General features: G+C 46.0%; 1 protein-coding gene across 1 annotated transcript in view; it reads right to left on the reverse strand.

The window, feature by feature from the left end:
* Nucleotides 1-531: 531 nt before the first annotated feature.
* Nucleotides 532-13056, reverse strand: part of onecut2 (one cut homeobox 2) — a 29810-nt gene continuing 17285 nt past the window's right edge. The window contains exon 2 of the mRNA XM_030084394.1: nucleotides 532-848. Coding sequence (XP_029940254.1) covers nucleotides 559-848 — 290 coding nt within the window. The 3' untranslated portion in view covers nucleotides 532-558. The remainder of the gene's footprint in view (nucleotides 849-13056) is intronic.

The following is a 13056-nucleotide window of genomic DNA, read 5'->3' on the forward strand; positions in this document are numbered from 1 at the left end:
ACTCGCCTCCTCTGCTCGTGTGTCTTTGGTTTGGTTAAAGGAGAGCGGCGTGAGCTTCACCGTCGGCTGCTCTCCGACGTCACACTCTCTAGGTTTCAGTAGTGCAACAACATCTCTGCACCCGACGGAGAGAATCTGAGTGTTTTCCATCACATTCTGCAGTCATAAAGCTTTTCTGGGTTTCTTTGTTTTGGTTGTTTCCTAGCTTATATTGCATATTAGAAAACACTCTCTGTCTTCTAGTCTTTGGTATCTGGGCTAGTGTGTCAGCTTATCGTCCTACAGGAGACATGAGAAGTGAGAGTCTCTGATTGAAAGGAGGCGAGGTGTGTGTGGGTGGTGGGTTTGCCCCTGGGCTTCTGGGTGGGGGTGTGATGGCCGGACGGACGGCGGCTGGGCAGCAGGTCGTGGCAGTGAGCAGCCCCTCTCTCAGTTTGTCACCACTGACAAAAGCAAGACGGACAAACAAACAAAAATAATGTAAAAAGTTTGGTTTTCCACCGGGTTTTCCCCGCCCCTCCCTCCCTCCCTCCCCCCCCGGCTTCTCGCCGTCTCGGATCACGCTTTGGTACAAGTGCTGGACGCCGAGGATTGGGCGCCGGGGCTGGCGCCGTCGTCTGTCCATTTGTCCAGGCTGCGGCGGCGGGCGTTCATGAAGAAGTTGCTGACGGTGCTGAGTTCCAGGCCCAGCTGCTGCGAGATGGTCAGCTGCATCTCCTTGGACGGCCGCTTGTTCTCCTTGAAGATGGCCAGCAGGGTGCGCCGCTGCAGGTCGGTGAAGACCAGCCGCGACTTCTTTGGTGTGTTGTTGCGATCTTTTCCCGTGTCTTGCTCCTTTCGTTTGCACGCTGCGAGGGACGGGGACGAAAGGACAGAAGAGAAACGTGTTAGTGATCGAGTGAAGTCTGTCTCCACCAAACGACATGAAGTCAGGCTGGACTTTTAACATTTTGTGCCACTAAAGACGGAACTGCAGCGATTTAACTGATGAAACGAGTCCAGCTGGCTTTTCGGAATGTGGGAAAAAAACCTAGCGGAGATTGAAAATAAAAAACAAAGGCAGAGAAGGAGAATGAAGTCAGACCTCTGTGGTCTCCAAATAATCTCGGGCCTGATGCCTCATCTGTCTCCAGCCAATAAGAGCGGCGTCCTGCTCTCTGAAAACCCCTCTGAGTGTAATAACAGCTCCAGTGAGTCTCTGGCTGCGTTCTGCAGCTTACGTGTTTGCTCACATCGATATGTCTCTGTGTCCGTCCACACAGCGCGGGATCCAGCGGACTCGCTGCTATTTGTCTTCAAAAGACGTTCAGGAATGTTTCAGACCTTCAGACTGATTTGAGTCTGACTGAGGCCACACGGAAGCGTTACTTGGTGTCGTATTTACAGATTTCCGTTCTTTCTTTAACGATGTGTCGTGTTGTCTTCATTGATACTGGTGGAGCAGCGGCTGGTTACAATCGGAGACGACAACAGAATGTGCTCTGCTGTTGTGTCTCAGACGGTGGGAGGAGGTGGCGGTGTGGGGGGAGGAGGTGGGGGGAGGAGGTGAGGGTGTGTTTGATTTGATTACCCCCTTGAATTAAGTATGCACGAGTCAGAGCCCGACTGATCAATACGAATCAGGTTAAGGACTCAATTCAGTCACAAAACTATTATGTAAGAGGAAACTGGCCTCGCTGTAAACACACACACACACACACACACACACACACACACACACACACACACACACACACACACACACACACACACACACACTCTCCCTCCTGCTCCAGTATCCTGTTATCGCAGTGCTTAGCGACCTGAAGACACATGCTAATGAAAGACTGCAGCTTTCTGTTTTCACTGCCTGTGCTTCATGATAACAACGCATCTGACACACACATAAAAACACACTTTCAGCTCAGATCTGACACGTGTGTGTGTCTGTGTGTGTGTGCGAACACGACCTCATTGAGGAGGCATTCACAGCTTTTATTCATGATTTCATTTACATTAAAAAAACAACCTATCTGGATTTAAAGGGTTTGAAGGTGCAAACAACTGTGTGTGTGTGTGTGTGTGTGTGTGTGTGTGTGTGTGTGTGTGTGTGTGTGTTTGTGTGTGTGTGAGAGACGGAGGTGTTCCTCCTTTGTTCTCCAGGTGAAGGAGTGCAGTGTGGACTAGATGTAGTTACAGCTCATGACTGACAGGTGGCATTGTTGATCTCTGGATAGGACTGACACACACACACACACACACACACACACACACACACACACACACACACACACACACACACACACACACACCCCTTGCTCCACTGTTTGCTTGTTTGTTCCAGGTTTAAACACCACGGATGAGGAGAATCTCTTAATCTGTATTTATTCTACATGTTCCTGATTTGTCCAGTTCAAACACACACTCATCCTTTAGTTTCTGTTAGTCCGACTCTTAAGACAAAGACATTCATTATCAGGAATATTTAGATGAAATTACTCTTCTTCTTGCAGTTCTGCAGGCTGAATGTTAACACTCGACAGTACACAACAGTAACAATGATAAATAGCATCACTCTGTGGTCAAACAGTGACCTCTTGTGGTCCCAGATGGTATCATTCATCATATTATAATGTTTTAGTCACTTAAAAACAGAGACTTTCAGTCTATATGGTTCTTTTCTAATATTTTCAACATATTTTTGACAAATAACACGCTGACCGTAAGTCTGTTTTTTTGCTGTGTTTAAATCATTTTTCTACAAACATTACATCAGAGATAAACTGCAAGAAAGTGTTCAGATTTATTAATAATTCTCTGCTGTGAAGGAAACGAGACGGAATGTTTTCAAACTCTGCCTTTACTCACACTGCTGATGTGCAATACTGCGGACAAAAAATATTGTAAATTAAATTGTAGCTTAAAGAAAGAAAATTTTTTGTCAGCTGTAAATATAAAACACTAAAGTAGTTTAGTAACTGTACAATTTCTCTGGCATATTTATGTTTTTTCTTAAGTTCTGAAGTTTCCACAGAAGGAAGTTCTTCTAAAATTAGAACGTACAGAGCAGATATCGGTACTTTGGCATCGATCTCGGATCGCGGAGAGGCTCGGTCGGGTCAGACTTGCTTCATCTGGACTTTGGACGCAGTTATTTACCGGACGATCTCTGAGATCAAACATTCGACGGACGGGCAGAAAACAAGCTCGGGACGTCACACACAAACGCTGGGATGGCTGCGATTCCTCAAACCGTCCGGCAGACCAGAGACTTTAAGCAGCGTCCAGAGCGATATATCAGCAGAGCGGCCGGTTAATGCTCTGATCACCAGCGCTATTTTCACAGCTACATCTATCACACGGCTGCACTTAGCATATGAGGCTTTGAGAGCGGCGGCCGCAGAGAGATGCACTCTCACTTCTTTTCATCGGCTGGAGTTCGAATGGAAACGTGAAACTCACTAATGCTCCCATAAATATCATAAATTAAGAGAAATCGAGGGTAAAAAAATAAAAATACACGGCAGGAGCAGCAGCCGCTGTGACCCCAACCGAACAAAACCATGAAAGACATTTGTTTACTTCTGTGAAATTTGAGAAAACTTTCATAATTTTCAGGTTTAGAGATGAAAATATATCACCAATACACGCATTTTAGTGTCCTTTTGCACAATTTACATACAGCTCAGGATTGTATGAAAAGACATTTGAACTAAAACTTTATCAGGTTTGATGATATTTAAACCAAAGTCATGCCGAGTACTGTGCTCAAAGTGCCAAAAGTAAAAGCTAAATAAGTTCAAATCTATCATGAATCAGATTTGACACTGCTGAATGTGGATTAAGAACGACTGTTAGCCTTTGTGTTAATGTATCTAAAAATATAAACAGCAATATCAAGTAAAGCTGTAGGAAATGTATCCAAACTTTAATTTGATTAAACTCTATGAAGGTTATTTATCCACGTGTGACTGCAGAAATAATAAAGAGTGGATCGGACTGATAAGCTCAGGAGGAAAACGGTGGCCTGACATGTGAGCTGTGGAGGAAGCTCAGCTAAACGCCGGCGTCGTTAACACAGTGCACGTAATCAAAAATTCATTGAACACTCTTTTCTTTATTGCTAATAGATCTTTTATTTTTGTTTTTCATGGGATGTGATCGTGTTTCCTGCAGCTGGGTGAGCGGCTCAGCAGGACTTCACCCTCCGCCGGCTCCCAAAGTCCACACACACCTACGTGTTCAATGCAAGAGCAGCATTCACACACACACACACACACACGCACACGCACACACGACCAGGCGTCTGCATTCAATGGCGAGGGAACACGGGTGAGTGATTCAATCAGGCTCTTCCTCCGCCCTCCCCCCTCTGGGTGAGGTTACAGTCAGGATCAAACACACAATTATATTATTCAAAAGGGGGTTTACCGGTTTGAGGGGGGTGGGGGCGGTGGGGTTTTCCTGAAAGGTAAGGGCTGAATTGACGGGAATTGCTGAGGTGGGGTTCCTCCGCCTTTCATCAGCGCTGCTGAAAGTGTCTCTAACGGCGCGGCGGATCGGCAGAAAGCCCTCGCCGCTCCGCTCGCCGTCCTGGATTCAGTCTGAAAGCCGCCAGGCCGCTCCGCCACCCGCTGCTCAGCTACGTCAGCATCAACAGTCAGAGTGTTAACAAAGGCGCTTATCAAGTGTGGTTTAGAACCTTTGTGCAGACCGTATTGGCCCGAGCATAAGATAATATTTTTTTCCAGGAACTGTATTCTCAAAAACGGGGTCGTACTACAATCGAGGACTAGATTGTCGTTACACATCTGCGCCGCTAGAGAGAGCCCAAGTACCAGGAGGTGAATGGAGCGTCTGATACCCCTTTCCCACTGGCCAAAAAACCCTGTTTAAACCCGCTAACAATCACCTTCTCATGGCAATGGTAGAGTGTTTAAACGGCATTCCGAAACGGTAATTTGCATGATGACGTCGACGTAGCGTGCCTATGTTGGCGTGCTTGTTGTTTTCAGACACAGCGTGATTTTTCCTTCGTCAAGATGACCCAGTATTGTCAAGACAGCGAGACCAGAGAGACGATTCGTCTACAAGTACCGGGGACTGAGCTCTTGTGCATTGTTTACTTTCGCTTTGCTCCGTCGTGCTGATGATGTCATCAACGTGGGACACCATCAGCGGGGAAAACTCATGGTAAACTGATGGTAATCAACACAGCACAGTCAACAAACAACCGCCAAGCGGCCAAGATATATTAGACTGATTTTGTATTATTAATGTTCATGAAGTTGAATAGAACTTGAATTTGATGATTATAAAGTTATTTACATCATTTATGCAGTTATTGAACCTTTGAAGCTACTTAATTGTTGCTTATTGTTGCTTATTTTGAGAAAGAATATATATATATATATATATATATATATATATATATATATATATATATATATATATATATATATATAATTTATTTAATACTGCAGTATTTTTTTATCTTAAATCAGGTGAAATGTTATCTCTGTTGTGAGTTTTTGAGTTTAGAATAATTGTACAATAAAAAGTTGTTTTATGAGTAACCTTATTGTCTTGAACATATTTTTATTTTCACAAGATGATATTAGAAAAATCAGGGTCGTCTTATATTTAGGCCAATACGGTACACACGTTTCCATCATTTTCAAGTGAAACTGGTAAACTGTCACAGATCTCCGGCTGTTTGTCGACACGCCGACGGCACTGAGAGTCTGAAAACAGCGTTTGGGGAAAGGCTCCTTTTCTGGGTCAGAGAGAATTCCACGTGCACATCTATCGCTTTTCTGCAAGTAGATCAACAACAACAGAGTTGAGGATTCAAAATGCTTGTGCTGCTCAGGCTTCTGAATTCGACCAGCAAAGTATCTATTTACCACAGCGTCATCTGCAAAAGTGGAGACATTCCTCACAGGAGACCCTGAGTGTGGAGCTTTAATATTTCCTTTTCCAGATGCAAACTGCAGTATGTTCGATGTTTCATGTACAGCAGTCTGTTTAACAGTTGGGAGTAACTCTGCAGCTGCCTCCACTGCGTCTTTATTGATGGAACTTCAGGTCTGGTAACTCCTGACTCCAGTGAGCTCCAGTCAGAATAAATCTTCACTACTTATTCCAATTCCAGGGTGAACGATGGCGAACTGTGTTGAATAGAGCTCTAACCCGTGAACTGTTAACTCATTCTGCAGAGAAACACTTCAAAGAGGAGAGCGATGATTTTCCTCTCGCTGCAGACGAGATGAGCAGCGAAAAGCAAGCCGTCTAATTGTAACTCATCACGGGGTTTTATGAATTTCTAAAGAAAAAAGAAAGACGCCATTCACATGGTATGCGGCTATTACCTGCGTCTGTACAGAACGGTTTAAAGACCACTACTGGTCACAATCACCTCTGACCAGAGGTCAAGTCATCCAATACGACGGCTGAGAGGCTTTATTCCACCTTAAAACCTTTTTCTCAATTCACTTCAATTGCAAGGCTGAGTCGAGTGGCGAGCCTGAAGAGCTGCCGAGGCTCACGGCAAACTCATCGCCGCCTCGTATGGAGGCTTTCAGAGCCGGCGAAGGCGTCGGGGCGATGCCACTCACAGTCCAGACACGGAAACAGAAAGACGGCGGGCGGACGGACACTGGAGATGGAAATGGAGTGCAAAGGAGGAAGAGCAGGAGAGAGAAGAAATGAGAGGAAAGGTGAAGGGAGAGGGAAGAGAAACAAAAGGCTGGGTGGCTGGCGGTGACACAAACCGATTTTTTTCTCAGAGCTCCGCCAAATTGCTTGGAGAGAAAGGCGGCTGACCTTTTCCTGACCTCTGACCGTCTGAAACGTCCCCGTGAAGCCAGAAGCTGGTCGACCCTTCTGTCACAAACTGACTGAGAGCCTTGGAACTGGAAGCAGCGCACTTTCTCTCTGCGTTGCTCTGTTTCAAGTTGTTCACTTTCTCGTTTTTCACTCGACTTTTGAGCTTTTCAAAAACGCAGATGACTGTGAACCGACCGTTAAACACCTCCGTAAAGATAAAGAAATGGGAATGATTTGCTTCAGAATGTGGGCTTGACATCAAACCACAGCTGAGACTGGCAGTTATTTCTGTAACTAAAATGGCTGTGGTGTTCCTCATGGCTATATTCAAGGCCCATTGGTGCTTTTACTGCACACTACTCATCTGATCTTAGATAAAAAAAATCACAATCTGTGTGCTGAAATGAATTTCTTCATAAACTGATCAAAATAAGGGAGATTGGAGTTCACTTCTACATAAAGCGTATGTTGCTGCGATTAATAGAGAAGCTGCGACGCGGAGCTAAAGTTCATTAGCGAGTTGCAGCTGAGGCAGAGGAAGTGAGGAGCCGGCGAGCTCGGGTTTCATCTGGCAGACGGGAGGAGCAGAGAGTCATTACAGACTGTTTTGGTCTTCGACTGGGAGATAGATCACAGCCTGGCAGCTCCTCCGTGACAGCCTCAGCCTCCGCGGCGGCGGACGTCAGTTCCCACGCCGACGGACGCCAAAACCCATAATGCAACGAGCGGGAGAACCGGGGAGTTCTGCACTACACAGCCAGACATGTCTGTATAAAAAAGCCAACTGAAAGGGATTCAGGGGTTAGAACGACAAGCCGTCCCGAGAAATCTGAGATTCTTTGAGTCTTTTCTAGGAGCTGAATATTTCAACAGCGGTCGAAAGATGTTCAAGAAAAGGTACATTTGATGTGAGCATATGGCTTTCGAGGAGATACCAGCAGTCAACTTGTGCTTGTTGTAACCAGCTTTGATACTGAGGCAGTAGCTCGGATATTTATTACCTGACAGCCTCGGCATCTTTCTTCATTTCAGACGGTCACACAGAAACAGTCTATTTGTCGCTGTCTTCAGTCCTCAGCTGATGCTGTTAAATCCACCCAACAGAACTCTGAAGACTCTGAAGGCATTTCAATTTTCTAAAACAACATACAAACGGAACATGCAAACTCTACATGGAAAGTACTCAAGTAATGAAGAACCCAGAACAATCCTCTCACTGTTTCTCTGAGCAAAAAACTGCATCTAACATGAAAAACGATGGATCAAAGAACACTGAAGGCCCCATATTATACACTTCTTTACTATTTAATATAAACGAGGCTTCAGACGTCCAACAACACTGTATTCAAAGTGGATTTCCCCAAATCAGCCTCGGTCCTGAATTCCAGCCAGGCTAAAAGTCCCTCTAGTGGGTTCCACTGAGAACAGGCTGATTCTGGGTCTGGTTCTGTTCATGTCTATTCCAGGACTGTCTCAGTGTTGCCAGGTTGGACGGGTTTCCGCTGCAGTCGAGCATCTTGGGGGTCCTGTGTGTGTATTATTCCTGCATGGGGGCAAGTTGGTCACGCAGAAACAGAGTATTTGTTGATTTGTTAATGCACCAAATTATAAATGCCCTTTAACGACAGGAAAAACATGCAAACTCCACACTGGAAAGCCAGAACTGCGCCAGCGTGATGCTCCTGAGAGGTGGTGTGGAGTATATGAACCGCGGAGGCCAAGCCTGCATGAGATCACAGGTCAGCAGAGGTCAAATGACCTCAGGATGAAGCGCCCAGTCCCTCGGAGGGCCGGAGGAGATCCAGCCACACACACCAGGTGCAAACGCCAGGGGTGACGCCGCACGCACACACACACACACACACACACACACACACACACACACACACACACACACACACACACACACACACAACGCTATAAATAAGGAGGCAGGAGGTTTTAATCACGCTGAACGCCGAAGACGCCGCTGTTTCCCTCCGTCTCGGTCGCAGAGCGAGGGATGGAGGCGGAGGGGAAGGTAAAGATAGAGCTGTGCAGAGAGAGAGGGCGAGAGAGAGAGATGGAAAAGAGAGCTTTGGGGATCGATAGAGCTGAATATAAATAAAGCCACAGATGTCTGTCAGGACTCGGCAGACTCCGACCGACAGGCTTCACTCTGCAGACAGAGTTTCTCTCTCCGTCTCTCCTCTATCTCTGTGAACGTTTGTTTTTCGCTGCTGTCCTCCTCTTCCTCTTCTTCTTTTCCCTTGTCTTTCATGACTGCTTCCACTGACTCAATCCCTTTCCTCTCTGTTATCTCCTCAGGACCATCTTCCTCTTCTCTCTGCCTCCAGATTTCATCCTTTTCCTCCTCTTTTCTGTCTTCCTGTCTCCTCCACTCTGCCTCGCCTTCATTTTCCGGCCCCTCCTCTCTCTCTTCCTTCTCCTTTCTATTCCCTCTCTCTCGTTCTCTCTCTCTCTCTCTCTCTTGGTTTCTTTTTTTATTGCACCATTACCACTTAAGCCTTGGTATCCATTACACAAAGGGCATATAAGTGCAGGGTAAGTAGTAAAGTCGCCCTTCAGAATACACTTCCCTGCTGGTGTGTGGCGCCACGCTGGACGCTTCCACACTCCGTCATGAGCGAGCGAGCGAGCGAGCGAGCGAGCTGCCTGAAGCATGTTTGGATCCCAGCATCAATCAGCCGCCGCCGCCGCGCTGCAGATGTGGGGGACGTCGCCGTGATGTCAGCCCACCCGCCGCCGCCTCCGCCTCCACCCCGGCGACCACGACGCTTAACCGTCGTTTAATTCTGTCTGCTGTTCCTGGATCTGCTCTGATCCCGACGGCCAAAGCTCTATTTGGAAATGTATTAATACGTGACATGACTGTCCAGATGACAGCAGAGCGTCCCGGTCTTTGACCCTCTGGAGATCATTACAGTCACTCTAACAGCTGAAACATGGAAACAAGCTCATGAAGCGTCTTGGTTAAAAGAAAGAAGGAATCACAGCAGGACGAGATGGATCATATAAAGGACCTTATTTGTTGGATAAGCTTGTATTAGCTGTGCCTTTTCCTTAAATATCAAGAAGTTATGGCTGGAATTGCTCGGTATCTTTTGGTTCAGGGCCAGTTTGTGTGAGATGAGGACTTCAGTCATGTATTGCAGACGGACCAACAGGTCCCCCTTGAAAATGAGACCCTGAGTCTCAATGGGGCCGACCTGTATAAACAAAGGTTTAATGACATGAAAACATCGTCAACTTAATCAGAGTTAACCCAATAAAAAGCTGACAGATTTCACAGCTACAGCTTTCAAAGCGTCGGTGGAGGATCCTCTGTTCTTCTGACCGAACGACAAACAAGTGACAAACATGAACCTTTGTTCCTCTTCGCAGTTCCAACTTACAGTCTCTGAATGGCCACAATAAAATAAATTCATTTTTATCCTTTTCCCAGTTAACTTCTCCAGTCAGAGGAGTCTGCTCAGCCCTGACGGCCACGATAAGACCAGACAGCACAACACAATGAGCGTGTGAAAATACACCTGCTGCAGACAAATAAAACACAAATCTACTGGGTTACAACAGCGATGGAGTGCAGGAAAGATGATCACATCTCCTCAATCAACTGTATCAGTGTTCCTGATTTATTGGAATAATTTGTTGTATTTGTAGAAACTGGAAGAATCAACACTGAAACTGTGAATAAATGAGCAGAAACACAGTTTTAACCATTTCAGCTGCTTCACAGACAATTCGAGCTTTTTTCCTCTTCTTGTGCTCCACATTTCCAGTCTGTCACTACGGCCATTTAAGAAGAAAAAAATAATGAAAAACCGAGAGTGCATGTAATCCAGAGACTGCGGAGGAGCTACTAATAGATGGCGACTGACCGCAGGTATCGACTGGCTGCCGCTGATGGACGACTGCCAGTCACAACACGTTCAGCACTGCTAAAACTAAAAGCCCAGCGTTCCTAGAACCGTGCTGAACCCGGCCGGTGTGGACCAGAGGTCAGCTTTAGGGTTTTCTTCTTGCCGAAGGTGCCTCGGCTCCTCGCAGCAGCCGAAACGCTGCGGCTCAGCGCGACAACAGGGCAGACCCACACACTTGATGCATCGCATCTCAGCACTCAGACACGCAGCCGTGTAGCACTTAGTAATCAGCACTCCGCTCCGTGTGCGTGTGTGTGTGTGTGTGTGTGTGTGTGTGTGCGCTTAATGCACTGTGTTGCTTCCCTGCTTCCGTTTTGAGGAGATAACCGGAAATGGAGCAGCAGAGAGGATGAATGAACGTGCTTCACTCCATCGTCTCAGCTCGACCGTGGACAGAGCGAGAGGAGTGTGTGTTCGGAGGAGAGAGCGGAGAGATGCTTCCTTCCACAGCAGGTCTTGTGTTTTGTCACTTTTCAAGAGAAATCCTGAGTTAAACTGAGTGAATGAAGGTGAGAAATGTTATTCCATCTAAAACTATGATCAAAATGAAAAAGAATAAATGTCAAAAGCCATTGTGCTTGGTAGCGTGTGCATCTCTTTGGGTTTTTAGGAACCAAAAATGATTAATTAAAGGAAATAATTTAAGCAAAAAAAGTAATTGATTGAGATAGCAACTATTTTTGTAGCTGTTCTTAAAAAAACAAAATACTTTTAAAATATCTTCTGTTCCCAGTTATTTCACCCGATTGGTGTATTTATTTACCTTAAAAATATGAAAAACATTAACTATTCACAGCTTTCTCCCTCCAACACATCCACTGTTTCCTCAGTTCAATCGTTTTTTAGCACAAAACAAACCTGAGACGTATCAAACAACCTGAAGGACTTCAGATGCTGTGAGAAGCGTGAGGAAACACCTGCTGATGTGAGAAAAGACTGAGCGGAGAAGCTCTGAGGTGTCACCAATACAAGATGAAAAGTAAATCTGCACAAACACAGTGAACACCCTGAGTGGGAGATGATTCCCCCACAAAATAAACAAAAAATCAGAGATTGAAGGAAGAAAAGAGCAGAAGAAGTGATTCAGAAAACCATCAAATAAAATCCATGGGGAGCCAGCAGAGGAAACGCCTCCTCTTCCGTTTACATGAAAACGTGTGTTGTTGCTAAAACAACCAACAGCGCCAACTAGTGGATCAACATGAAAACTGCATTGTTTCCAGTGTTTCTGCTGAAGCACTGCTGTGTAAACACAAAACCTTTCTGAAAAGAAAAAGCAAAATCGCTGTGTTTTCGTTGAGACGATGTTGAATAAATCAGACGGATTCAAGTGTTTCTTCTTGCTGTCAGTCACGCTGCCAGTTGAATGATAATCGGTTAGCCCGTGGCGGCTGAGGTTTCACCACAGCTCCACGTCTCCCTGAACTCATGAACAGCCTGTTATGTCTTCCATTATGAGATCAAACGATGAGCCCAGGTGTGTCTGACCTTCTGACCTCACTGGAAACCCTGGAAGCTGTGAAACCGTCTTCATTTAACTCCGATATCAACAACCACAATCAAACAGAAAGAGCAAACTGCTCAAACACCAAGTTCACAACCAAACTGGAAACAACTTATCAGGTTAACGCAGTTTTACACACAAAGCTGTTGGCTGTCTCAGCAGCGCCCCCTACTGGCAGAATGGAGCGTAAAGAGGACTGAATATAACAACACACAGCTTCATAGTTAAGTCTGTCAAGAAAATAACACTGGAATCAATGAGCACAGCACAGTTCATATGATCAGCTAACCTGATCAGAGCGACAGTTAACTGATGTTTCGAACAGCAGATCAAGAAAAATACCGATCTGATCAATGACTCGTTCTATTAAAGCCAGTACCGGAGCTTCAGGTGATCCTCGTCATGGTTTTTCTCAGGAAAGTCTTTTTGTCTGCGTTAAGTGATCAGAATTGGATAATTGATCATTAGGGCGTGTGATTGGCTGCTGGTGAGGAGCTGGAGCGGCGAAGACCGCCCGGTCTGAACCCACGCTCTGTCACAGACCGCCGTCTCGTGTGTGTGTGTGTGTGTGTGTGTGTGTGTGTGTGTGTGTGTGTGTGTGTGTGTGTGTCTGTGTCGGAGGTGCTGAAGGAACAAAGGGAGGTCTGACACCGGGAGCCGGAGTCCGTGGCGACTGAGTCAGTGTGTGCAGAGAGACGCTTTATCAGCCGCTGATCTGAGTCCACACAGCGAGTGGTGACATCAGTGAGCAAAGGTCTGCACACACACACACACACACACACACACACACACACACTGGCCTTGTTTATCGGGACGGACCGA

The sequence above is a fragment of the Salarias fasciatus genome (assembly GCF_902148845.1).
Source record: "Salarias fasciatus chromosome 7 unlocalized genomic scaffold, fSalaFa1.1 super_scaffold_4, whole genome shotgun sequence".
NCBI classification, from domain to species: Eukaryota; Metazoa; Chordata; class Actinopteri; order Blenniiformes; family Blenniidae; genus Salarias; species Salarias fasciatus.